Below are 12,812 nucleotides of genomic sequence, written 5' to 3'. Positions count from 1 at the left end.
ACCCCACCCCTGTCGCCCTCATGCAAGCTGGCTCACTTGCTCCCTCTCTCTTTCAAATCAATAAATAAAATCTTAGAAAAGGAAAAAATGTAATTGAAAATTAAAATATGATGCAAATAAGGTGATTGGAATATAAAATTGAAAAAATATCCCAAGAAGCAGCACATAAAACAGAGTTAGAAAATAAGAAAGAAAATTAAAGGACCAGACCAGGAGATCCAACATCTAGATAATGAGATTTCTTTTAATAGAGAGAAAGAGAGTAGAAAGAAATAACAAACACAGAATAAACAAAAAACAGAAGGGAGAAAATCATCAGTGAAGCAATTAAAGAGAAATTTCCAATTGAACAGAAAAACATGAGTTTCTAAATTGAAAGGGTCCATTATATATGAAAATACATGCAAATTAAGGTGCATTACTATGAATTTAGATGGGGGCGGGGAGAAGAGAAATAGGTCACATAGAAGAATGGGAGTTAGAATGGTTCGAGACTTTTTAACTGGAAGCCAAAATACTCTGGAACAGAGCTGCCAATTTCCTGAGGGAAACATATTTCCAGCCTGGAATTCCGTACCTAGCCTAACCATTAATTGTCACAATAAATCTTTCAAACAGAGAAGTTTTCAAAAAATTCATGTCCTGTGTATAAAGCTTTTAGAGGATGTGTTCCATCAAAACAAGGGTGTAAAAGCACGAAAGAAGAAGGGAGGTACTCTAGGAAATTAGGATACAACACTTGCAAGAGGTAAAGGGCGTCTCTGGGAGGAGGGAACAGGCCAGAGAGCTCATGAAAAATTGAGAAATGTCCTCAAAAAAATAAAAGAGTGGGGGAGAGAGGGAGGGAGAAAAAGAAATGGCTAAAACGACCTAAAATTTTTTTTGAAGTTTTGAAAATACATGTATACAACTGGGGGAGTATATAAGGCTAAACTCCTATTAAATACATACAAGACATGGCAAATGAAAAATATGGCAGTTATAAACTCCAAGAAAGAAAGGAGGCTGTGGAAAAAGGAGGAGTAGTCATGATATACTGTGTAAGATAACATTTGCCTCGTTATAAAAATGGAAACTCTAAAAGTTGACTTAGCAGAATTATGGCGTAACAGCATCAAGGGAGGGAGACCAGGAGCTCATGTGTGGCTGTAGAGGTTGGCAGAGGGTTGGCTTTCAGTACTCAAGGTGAGTTAAAGCTTTGTCTTCTTGACTGGGAAGTCAGTAGACAACATTTAAAGTCAGAGTTAGTAACATTAGCTTGTTTTTTTCCACAATATGGGAGGTAATTTTTTTTTTTTCAATCAGCTAAAAGAAAGCAAGTGACACTGGGGATTGGGAAATAGGGGGGTGGGAAACAGCAAGTGCTATTTTTGTTACCAGCCTTCTAGAATGATTGGATTTTTTAAACTATGTACATGTATAACTTTCATAAAAATCAGAATTATGTTTTAAACTTCCACAGAGAAATAATGAAAAGTTGCTATATTCTTTAAGTAGCCTTATTACGTAGATTCATTAACATTTTTATTGATCATTTCTTATTGTCTGCTTTTGCTTTTCTGTTTCTCTCTCATATGCACACATATCTCAAATTTAATTGCATATAAAGGCCTATCCGTTTTTCCAGCAATTCTGCCCACTATGCCCCTCAGCCCCTTGCTTACTTTAACTATCCATCTTCCCCTCTCTGTGGTATCACCGGAATTTCAGCTGGCCCCCTGCATCCTTTCCCTCTTCCTCCCTCCCACTGGTCACCCTGTGCTGGTATTAATCTTCCTAAAACCAAACCGCATCACATTACTTAGTCATCTAGCAGAAAGTAGCTACAGAGTGAAATCCAAACTCCATCCCCTATGGATAAGCAGGACCCCCACCTGCTTCCATGTCTCCATTTCTCCTCGGCACTCCTGCCACAGGAGCCACACAGCATCCTGCCTCCGTTTACTTTCACTTGTTGCCTGATGCTCAGTGACCTTGCAGCTTTCCACTCGGGCAGTTGTCACGGCCCACTGGATGCTCCACTGTTCCAGCTCTGCCCTGGGTTGCAGTTAGTCTGATCCTGCTCTTCCACGGCAATATGAAGAGAAAGCGGAGATTGTGTCTTTTTGCTTGTCATAGCAGTACATGGATCAAAACTGGTATTGAATACATGCCTGTTAGCTGAGTGAATTCAAGAAAGAGATATTGTCGGTACTTCTTAAATATCTGCTTTACCTCAACCCTGTCCTCTGACAGATCTGTATTTCAGAGTCAGGAATTAAAAATCAATAAGCGGTGAAATATAACACACACACATGTGTCTGTATTCAGATTGACAAACAATCAAAAACCTGACCTGTGGTTTCCTTCATTTGGTTAAAAATAACCAAATTGATTAGAACTTGATTTAAAAATAAGAGGCAAAAACTATGAGTCATATTGTTTATTATTATTATTTAATGTTATTATTTCTTTCCTAAATTTTAATACATGCTAAATTTTGTAGATTTCATTTCTGTAACATTTTATAATTTGGAGATAGACCTTGGGCCTCGATTCTAGATATATCCTTAGAGTTACTACATTAATAGCAATAACTTGCATTAAAAGACTTAAAGGTTTTTGCACTGTATCATCTCACTAGTTCCCTTAATGGGTAACAAGACAGAGATGATAGAACGTAAGCCTATATAGGTAACTGATTTGTTTCAAACTTAGTCCTAGTCCCGTCGGCTCTCTGGAGCTAACGTGCAGTTATGCTGACTTCGCTAGTACGATGTTCTTTGTCCTGTGCTCACACCCGACTGACTAGCAGTCCTCCACTTGGATGCTTGCTTGCTGACTACCTTTCCATTGACAACACTGTATTTTTTTTAAAGATTTTATTTATTTATTTGACAGATAGAGATCACAAGTAGGCAGAGAGGCAGGCGGAGAGAGGAGGAAGCAAGCTTCCCGCTGAGCAGAGAGCCCGATGTGGGGCTCGATCCCAGGACCCTGGGATCATGACCTGAGCGGAAGGCAGAGGCTTTAACCCACTGAGCCACCCAGGCACCCCAACAACACTGTATTTTTAACCATTCGTTAAGTGTACCAATTACTGAAAATCTTTAAAAAAATTTTTTAAGTTTTCTTTTCTAGAAAAAAAGATTGAGCTCTGCTGAACTTGAGATTGTTCTCTTTCCAAATATCGAATTTAAATTTCTTGTATTTCTGCACAAAATCCACTAGAGAAATAAGGACCATCCCATTGTTTTGTTTTGTTTTGTTTTTAAGATTATTTATTTATTTATTTGACAGACAGAGATCACAAGTAGGCAGAGAGACAGGCAGAGAGAGAGGAGGAAGCAGGCTTCCCGCTGAGCAGAGAGCCTGATGTGGGGCTCGATCCCAGGACCGTGGGATCATGACCTGAGCCGAAGGCAGAGGCTTTAACCCACTGAGCCACCCAGACACTCCAGGACCATCCCATTGTTCATGGAAGAGTGTGTGTCTGTGTTAGGTTTTGAGAGTGGATGTTGCTGTAATTGAAGGTGCTTAGAGAGGCAGTCGTCACGGTGCAACCACGTCTTCTGCACGCCAGGTACCTTGCAAGACACTTACCTACACATCGGCTTTGTTTTCAGTGGAGAGGTAAAATAAATTATGTTAAGGCCTTAAGGTTTTCTTTTTTGTTGTTGTTAGCTAACTATCTTTAATTTTTACTCACGCTTATCTGTTTTCTCTGCCACTTAAGAGCTAACTACAAGAATTCATGCCTATTTCTAAATAATTTACTTTACCTGGCCTTCTATATGGAGGGCTTTTCTCAGTGTATCTTAGAGGCTTCTCTGTGGCTCACACATAGTTGGCATTCAGAAGCCATCTGCACAGTGTCTGAACTGGCCTTCTTTGCATGGAATTTTCTGCTAGGAATACAAGAAAGCATAGGATACGGTGGTCAAGAGTGAGGCTTTCAGCTGTGCAGACCTTTGTTTAGCCCTCTCTGCCTTTCGGGAGCCCAGTGGCCTCAGATGTGTAGTTCATCTTCTCCATAATACCGTCTCCTTGTCTAAAATGTGGAGTTGATGATAATACCTGCCTTAGTGGGGATTAGAAGGATTCATGATGTGTTATACAGCAAGTTTCCAGGCCCATTCTAGATGCTTGATAAGTGATAGCTATTACTGTTCTTAATTTTGGAGAAATTTTTTTAAAAGAATTCTACATTTAGTTTTGTGTTCTTTGGTTAGTTCTTCCTCGTTCATTTTGTTACCTTGGGAAAAGTAAGCATATCTCAATACAAAATTAATTTGAATGAAGTGTTCTACTTGCAAGTGTTAACAGTTGTAGGTGCAGTTAACTTTGAATAACCCATAAGTTATTTAACCGTATTGCTCTAAGCTTTCTCAAAACAATAACATCCTCTGACTATCGTTACTGATTGCATTATGTTTTTGTTTGTTATGACTGGAGAAACTGTTTAAACCAGCTCCCTTAGACAACTCCAGAACAGTAATGTGCCATTTAAAAGTAGAGACAGAAGAGGCCGGCTCTGCTTTGGGCGGCGAGAGTGCCAGTCGGCAAAAATTAAGGGAGATGGGAAGCACACTCCCTTGCATCACGGTTGCCCTTACAGAAACCCGGCAGCTAGAGTAATCATCATTATGGTTTTATCAGTGGAGGAAAGAGAGCCCATGAAGGTCAGCACCTTGCCTAAGTTCACACTCGTAATGAGTGCCTAGCCAGCATTCTAATCTAGATCTGATCACGATTCTGACGTAGATCATCTGACCCCAGAACCAGAATATTCTCCCATAGCTGCCGCGCACCTTGGTCTTCCATTTCTCTGAACGCGCTCTTCAAAGTTGTAGCTTCAGTACTTTGTCTCTAAAGCGTCTACATGCTTGAGTTCAAATGTAGGGAGACTCCAAAACGGGGCCTTTTTTTAATCTTCACTTTGTTTCCTGTGTTACTGCCCTGCTCTGATGGAGTCAATGTTAGGGAAGGAACAGCACAGCAGATGAGCTTCTCACGTTCAGCAAAACTTTGCTGTAAAGATCAAAAGTAAGTTCTTCTTCTGTCAGATCCCCACTATTTTGTTTATAAAACACCGTGTGTGATTCTCCCTGCCTGCACTAAATTGGGCACAATGATTCAGAAGGGACTTAATATTAATACTGAGTGTATGTAATTGCAAATTAAGTGTTCTAGAAGTACAAGTTTCCTTAATAAATTAGAGATAGTATTATCTGAAAACAGGACTATAGCGGAGGTAAAACTGTACCTATATCTTTTAGGTTTTCAGCTGGGTTTCTTTTTTCTTCCTCTTTTTTAATTATTTTATTAACATATACTGTATTAGTTGCCCCAGGGGTACAGGTCTGTGAATCTTCAGGCTTGCACACTTCACAGCACTCACCATAGCACATACCCTCCCCAGTGTCCATCCCCCAGCCACCCTCTCCCTACCCCCCTCCCCCCCAGCAACCCTCAGTTTGTTTTGTGAGTTTTTTTTTTTTAATTTTTAAATTTTAATTTTTTTATAAACATATAATGTATTTTTATCCCCAGGGGCACAGGTCTGTGAATTGCCAGGTTTACAAACTTCACAGCACTCACCATAGCACATACCCTCCCCAATGTCCATAACCCCACCCCTCTCTCCCAGCCCCCCTCCCCCCAGCAACCCTCAGTTTGTTTTGTGAGATTAAAAGTCACTTATGGTTTGTCTCCCTCCCAATCCCATCTTGTTTCATTTATTCTTCTCCTACCCCCCAAACCCCTCCCCATGTTACATCTCCATGTCCTTATATCAGGGAGATCATATGATAGTTGTCTTTCTCCGATTGACTTATTTCACTAAGCATGATACCCTCTAGTTCCATCCACGTTTTCGCAAATGGCAAGATTTCATTTCTTTTGATGGCTGCATAGTATTCCATTGTGTATATATACCACCTCTTCTTTATCCATTCATCTGTTGATGGACATCTAGGTTCTTTCCATAGTTTGGCTATTGTAGACATTGCTGCTATAAACATTCGGGTGCACGTGCCCCTTCGGATCACTGCGTTTGTATCTTTAGGGTGAATACCCAGTAGTGCAATTGCTGGGTCATGGGGCAGTTCTATTTTCCACATTTTGAGGAACCTCCATGCTGTTTTCCAGAGTGGCTGCACCAGCTTCCATTCCCACCAACAGTGTAGGAGGGTTCCCCTTTCTCCGCATCCTCGCCAGCATCTGTCATATCCTGACTTGTTAATTTTAGCCACTGGTATGAGGTGATATCTCATTGTGGTTTTGATTTGTATTTCCCTGATGCCGAGTGATGTGGAGCACTTTTTCATGTGTCTGTTGGCCATCTGGATATCTTTGCAGAAAAGTCTGTTCATGTTTCTGCCCATTTCTTGATTGGATTATATGTTCTTTGGGTGTTGAGTTTGCTAAGTTCTTTATAGATTTTGGACACTAGCCCTTTATCTGATATGTCGTTTGCAAATATCTTCTCCCATTCTGTCAGTTGTCTTTTGGTTTTGTTAACTGTTTCCTTTGCTGTGCAAAAGTTTTTGATCTTGATGAAATCCCAGTAGTTCATTTTTGCCCTTGCTTCCCTTGCCTTTGGCGATGTTCCTAGGAAGACGTTGCTGCGGCTGAGGTCGAAGAGGTTGCTGCCTGTGTTCTCCTCAAGGATTTTGATGGATTCTTTTCTCACATTGAAGTACATTTTGAGTCTATTTTCGTGTGTGGTGTAAGGAAATGGCCCAATTTCATTTTTCTGCATGTAGCTGTCCAATTTTCCCAACATTATTTATTGAAGAGACTGTCTTTTTCCATTGGACATTCTTTCCTGCTTTGTTGCAGATTAGTTGACCATAGAGTTGAGGGTCTGTTTCTGGGCTCTCTATTCTGTTCCATTGATCTAAGTGCCTGTTTTTGTGCCAGTACCATGCTGTCTTGATGATGACAGCTTTGTAATAGAGCTTGAAGTCCAGAATTGTGATGCCACCAACTTTGGCTTTCTTTTTCAATATTCCTTTGGCTATTCAAGGTCTTTTCTGGTTTCATATATATTTTAGGATTATTTGTTCCATTTCTTTGAAAAAAATGGATGGGATTTTGATAGGGATTGCATTAAATGTGTAGATTGCTTTAGGTAGCATAGACATTTTCACAATATTAGTTCTTCCAATCCAGGAGCATGGAACATTTTTCCATTTCTTTGTGTCTTCCTCAAATTCTTTCATGAGTACTTTATAGTTTTCTGAGTATAGATTCTTAGCCTCTTTGGTTAGGTTTATTCCTAGGTATCTTATAGTTTTGGGTGCAATTGTAAATGGGATTGACTCCTTAATTTCTCTTTCTTCTGTCTTGTTGTTGGTGTAGAGAAATGCAACTGATTTCTGTGCATTGTGTTTTGTGAGATTAAGAGTCTCTCTCTTACAGTTTTTCTCCCTCCCCATCCCATCTGGTATTCATTTTTTCCCTTCCCTACCCCCCACAACACCCTACCTTGCCTCTCAAATTCTTCGTATCAGAGAGATCATATGATAATTGTCTTTCTCTGATTGACTTTTTTCGCTCAGCATAATACCCTCTAGTTCCATCCACATCACTGCAAGTGGCACGATTTCATTTCTTTTGATGGCTGCATAGTATTCCATTGTTTATATATACCACCTCTTTATCCATTCATCTGTTGATGGACATCTAGGTTCTTTCCATAGTTTGGCTATTGTGGACATTGTTGCTATAAACATTCGGGTGCACATGCCCCTTTGGATCACTACATTTGTATCTTTAGGGTAAATACCCAGTAGTATGACTGCTGGGTCATAGGGTAGCTCTATTTTCAACTTTTTTTTTTAAAGATTTTATTTATTTATTTGACAGAGATCACAAGCAGGCAGAGAGTCCGGCAGAGCGAGAGAGAGAGAGGAGGAAGCAGGCTCCCCTCTAAGCAGAGAGCCCGATGCGGGGCTCGATCCCAGGACCCTGGGATCAAGACCTGAGTCGAAGGCAGAGGCTTTAACCCACTGAGCCATCCAGGCGCCCCTATTTTTAACTTTTTGAGGGACTTCCACACTGTTTTCCAGAGTGGTTGCACCAGCTTGCGTTCCCACCAACAGTGTAGGAGGGTTCCCCTTTCTTTGCATCCTCGCCAACATCTGTCGTTTCCCGACTTGTTAATTTTAGCCATTCTGACTGGTGTGAGGTGGTATTTCATCGTGGTTTTGATTTGTATTTCCCTGATGCCGAGTGACGTGGAGCACTTTTTCATGTGTCTGTTGGCCATCTGGATGTCTTCTTTGCAGAAATGTCCGTTCATGTCTTCTGCCCATTTCTTGATTGGATTATATGTTCTTTGGGTGTTGAGTTTGCTAAGTTCTTTATAGATTTTGGATACTAGCTCTTTATCTGATATGTCATTTGCAAATATCTTCTCCCATTCTGTCGGTTGTCTTTTGGTTTTGTTGACTGTTTCCTTTGCTGTGCAGAAGCTTTTGATCTTGGTGAAGTCCCAGTAGTTCATTTTTGCCCTTGCTTCCCTTGCCTTTCATGATGTTTCTAGGAAGAAACAGCTTCTGGGTTTCTTTCACCAAAAAAGGTTAATTAGAAAAACAGAAGTTTATTAACATATGTATGTTTTATTATTATGTGATTATATATTCTATTATATAATAAATACATATTATAGTTACATAATTAACATATGTTGACATATATATAAATGTATGCCTCATTTGTATATGTTAGAAACTTAGGTAAATGACTAACTGTCAAAGATACGGTTGTAGAACTCAGGATTAAATACCACCTTAATAAAGAAAGGTGGAGGGGATTTTTAGGAAAGATGAATGGGCCCTTAGAAGAATGGATGAGAGGTATGAATCTGTGACAAAGTTTGTCTTGGGGGAATTTATTACAACTGACTTCCTCCTGGAGGATTTATCTTCAGGCAGATAAGGGGAGTTCAGAGAAAGTCTCACTGTGCATTTGCTGTTTTTCAAGTGCCTACAGCTCAAAACAGTCAATATACCCAAGTTAGGGTGGCATGTCCTGTACTCCTGGAGCAGGATTTCGCTTCATGAATTTGCATGCTAATCTTCTCTGTCATTCCAGTTTTTGTGTATGTGCTGCCAAAGTGAGTACCCCACAGCAGTATTTCAGGTGGCTTGTTCTGCTGCCCTTCAGAGCTCAGATTCATTTGCCATTATATCTCTAGTACCAGTGCCTAGCACTGTCTCTGTGTGTGCAGGATATAGAAGATGCTCAGGAAATGTTCATTAATGTTCAGTGACTGGATGGATGAAAGGAAGAAATGGAAGAAGGAATGTTAGCACCTTCATTCATTCTGCAAGTGGAATATGAACGTATTAGTTGGCTTCCCTTACATATTTTATAGCTTCCGACAGCTTCAAAAGTTCTGTCTAGTTGTACGAACAGGATTATTTCCCTCGTCCCTCCAAATAAATGCCTGTCTATTTCAGGCTGTCCTAGAGACTGGGTTATGCTGACCTTCCAAGCTCTTCAAAACTTGAGAGTAATAATACTAATTGACTCTTCTAGTTTGCAGTGACTCTTTGCATCACTGTGTTCTCTGATTTTTAAAACAATTGCTTTTTCGAAACAAAGCCATGTATTAGAGCTTGGACCCTGTAGCTAGGCTTCGAAATTTCAAATCTTGCTCCACTACCAAACCACTATATGATTTGGGCAAATGACTTAACCTTTCCAAGTGTTAGTTTTCTCACCTGTAAGACAGGGATAATAATAATTTTACCCTTATAACACGATTGACATAAAAATTAAATGAGATAATATAGGAAAAGCTCTTGGCATAAGGCCTAGTCTCCGTAAGTCTTTAGGAATTGATTGTCATCTTAGTGGTAGTAGTAGCAATAACCCCTTCTCTTTCTTTTTTTTTTATTTTATTTTATTTATTTATTTGGCAGAGAGAGATCACAAGTAGGCAGAGAGGCAGGCAGAGAGAGAGGGAAGCAGGCTCCCTGCTGAGCAGAGAGCCCGATGCGGGACTCGATCCCAGGACCCTGAGATCATGACCCGAGCCCAAGGCAGTGGCTTAACCCACTGAGCCACCCAGGCGCCCCTTCTCTTTCTACATCTGCCCTTCAGCACTTTAATTTTCTTCAGAGTAAGGACTGTGTTTTGTTTTATCTCTGCATCCCCTCTAAACATAGCACCTGTCATCAATTAGGTACTCAACAAATAGCTATTGGATTGAATAAATTTGGCAGGTCACTTTTTTTTTTTTAAATCATGAAGTTGTTTTCCACATGACTGATCTGAAGCTCAGAGAGGTTACCCACAATAGGTTTTGATCAGTATTTGTCCACTGGCTGAACAGATTATGTCCTTTGATCTTACGGCAACCTTACAAAAGGTTCAGATGGTGTCCGGGATTCAGACCCACATCTTAGAATCCAGAGCCCAGAACCGTTTGCTTCTCTTACAAAATATATAAGAATTCTTCCCAGGCCAGTTACTAGTATATAAACATCATAGTATTTGGGAAAGTAGAAGTTGGAAAATGAATTAATTATCTAAGTTTTATTTATTTGTTAACTCTCAAAGAAAACCCTACATGGAAACATTATACCATTCTCAGTATACTAGCTTTTCAAATTCTAGAGGAAAAAGGACAACAGGTAACTGAATGTGAATATGACAAAATGAAGGAATAAGAAGAGAAGAGTCTGAACAGATAAAGAAAAGGTAGGATAAGTGAGTGCTTTACAAATGAAAGCAGATGTATGAAATTACAAGCTGTCAGATCAGCAACGGAAATGAAGATGATAAAGTGGTTCCTTACATAGATTATAATTACTCATTTTGCCCAGTCCTGTCTCCTTTCCCCATAACGTTCATGGGAAGGGGGAGGGATAGGAAGCTGTTGCAAAAAATGGTGCTTCCAACAAAAGAAAGGAAAAAAAAGTCTAATAATCAAGGGTATTTCTGATCACAAACAGTTGTTAATGTTGTGATTTGTGTTGTTTCATAGAATCAGTTTTCCTATGGAATATTTCTCAGCTGCTTGTTCTGATTAATGAAAAGGATTCGGTTGCAACAACACGAAGTTGTAACTGCAAAGTTTCTTCACAGTCAGTGCTGTGGAGGCGGTCGGTGTGGCTTACGAAACAAGCACCGTTAATGGGCCCGACTGTGACAGCAGTGGCAGATGGATTGCCAAGAAACGAAGTAGTTTACATAGACCTGCCTGAAAAGATGTGCTTAATAATTGCGCCCATAATTAGGTTGATTTGGGAAAAAAATTAAATGACAGTCTAAGGAACATAGGCTTATCTATGAAGATTTTGACATTTTTCCTCCAAGAAATGCTGCATAGATACTCTCCCTAAATTTCTCATTACCTTTAGAAAAAAATAATTGGAAGAAATTATATTTTTAAACTTTGAATTATGTAATATTTATATATAAAAGAATAAATGTAACATATGTAACTTAGGAAGCATAATAATTAGGGTAAATATTATTTTATGAGAATTTTAAACTGGTTCTTTCCCATTCATAAGATTTTTGTTTCTAATTTCTAAGCAGCAAAACTAGAGACATTTAAACACAGGCATATAAATGGCAATAAATATGCATGCCTCTAAGAGTTTATTTATATTGCAAACATACACATCTCTATATCTGAGGCTCTTCTTCCAACACCCCCTGAGGATAAATGCTAGATATTAGATTGCAGTTAACAGTAAGTGTGCTGCTTCAAAGGCCATTTGGTAAAGATCCCTTCTCCCTATTTCCTTTTATCAAATTAATTGAGTTATTGGTTTACTTTCTTTGAATCTAAGTTGTTATTTTTTTTACTCTCAAGTAATGCAAACATCTTAAACAGTATTGCTTCTGAATTCCCTTTTTTCCCCCCTTTTATTTAGTGATTTCTAGTAACTACCAGACCTGTCTTGGCCTTCTGATGCATTACCCACTAATTGGGGATGTACACTCACTGATTCTTAAGGCTCTGTTCCTTCGAGATCCAAAGGTAAGCTTTCCAAAGAGAATACGCACAATTTTAAGTTGGGTGAAAAATTGGTTTCTCGGCATGAATGCGGAATTTGTGTGATGACTGATGAATTGCCTAATAACAGAATTTGCCTAGAGCCATAGGCAAAACTCACATACCTCATTGGCTGGCAACTTAGCAAGTAAATTAAGTGGACATTGCCATGAGAACCTGGAACACACATCTCTTGTCCCTCAGAAGGTCGTTCTGCCCTCCTCCTTCCTCATAACTCAAGGAAGTAGTTCAGCAACTGCTTCTCCTTATAGCCACACTTAATCATCGTTGGTACCCCTCACAGGAAGACCTCAGAGGCCATGTGAGGAGCAAGACATTAAAGCTATAAAAAGGACTGGTTCTGTGAAAGTTTTAGACATAATGAAATATTCAAATCATTTCATATTAGGAATATGTATTTTTTATTTTGTGGGTGAGGAGTTACCTAATAAAATAAAGATTTAAACAGACTTTAATGCTAATTTCTCTATTTGAACTTAAAGCAAGCCACCAAAATTTTCTTTACACTTCAGAGAAGAAGTGTGCTCTTTTACAACTAATGTTATATTTCTTGAAAATAAGAACATTTAATGATCTAAAAAAATCTGTGAATCCTTGATGCTTTTGAGCCAAACAAAAATATTGGATGAAGTATAAGAGAGAGAGCTTCAAACACAAGTATGAGAATGCCAGGCATTGGGTGGTAATCCCAGCCTTTGGCTCTTTGGCAGAATTCCCAACAGTCATGTTGGCAGTTGTCAAACTGTCTTTGAGTCAGTCTGTCTGTGGATCCATTGCCAAAGCTCTGTCT

The 12,812-nt window shown here is 39.3% G+C and overlaps 1 protein-coding gene across 3 annotated transcripts in view; it reads left to right on the top strand.

Annotated features, from left to right (window-relative positions):
* Window positions 1-12,812, top strand: part of TBC1D5 (TBC1 domain family member 5) — a 579,401-nt gene that overhangs the window by 446,994 nt on the left and 119,595 nt on the right. For all 3 annotated transcript variants that reach the window (XM_046002325.1, XM_046002328.1, XM_046002327.1), the window contains one exon: window positions 11,880-11,986. In XM_046002325.1, coding sequence (XP_045858281.1) covers window positions 11,880-11,986 — 107 coding nt within the window. The remainder of the gene's footprint in view (window positions 1-11,879; window positions 11,987-12,812) is intronic.

The sequence above is a fragment of the Meles meles genome, chromosome 4, assembly GCF_922984935.1.
Source record: "Meles meles chromosome 4, mMelMel3.1 paternal haplotype, whole genome shotgun sequence".
In the NCBI taxonomy this organism is placed as follows: Eukaryota; Metazoa; Chordata; class Mammalia; order Carnivora; family Mustelidae; genus Meles; species Meles meles.
Note: the sequence above shows the minus strand (reverse complement) of the source record. Positions and strands in the feature narration are given on the sequence as shown.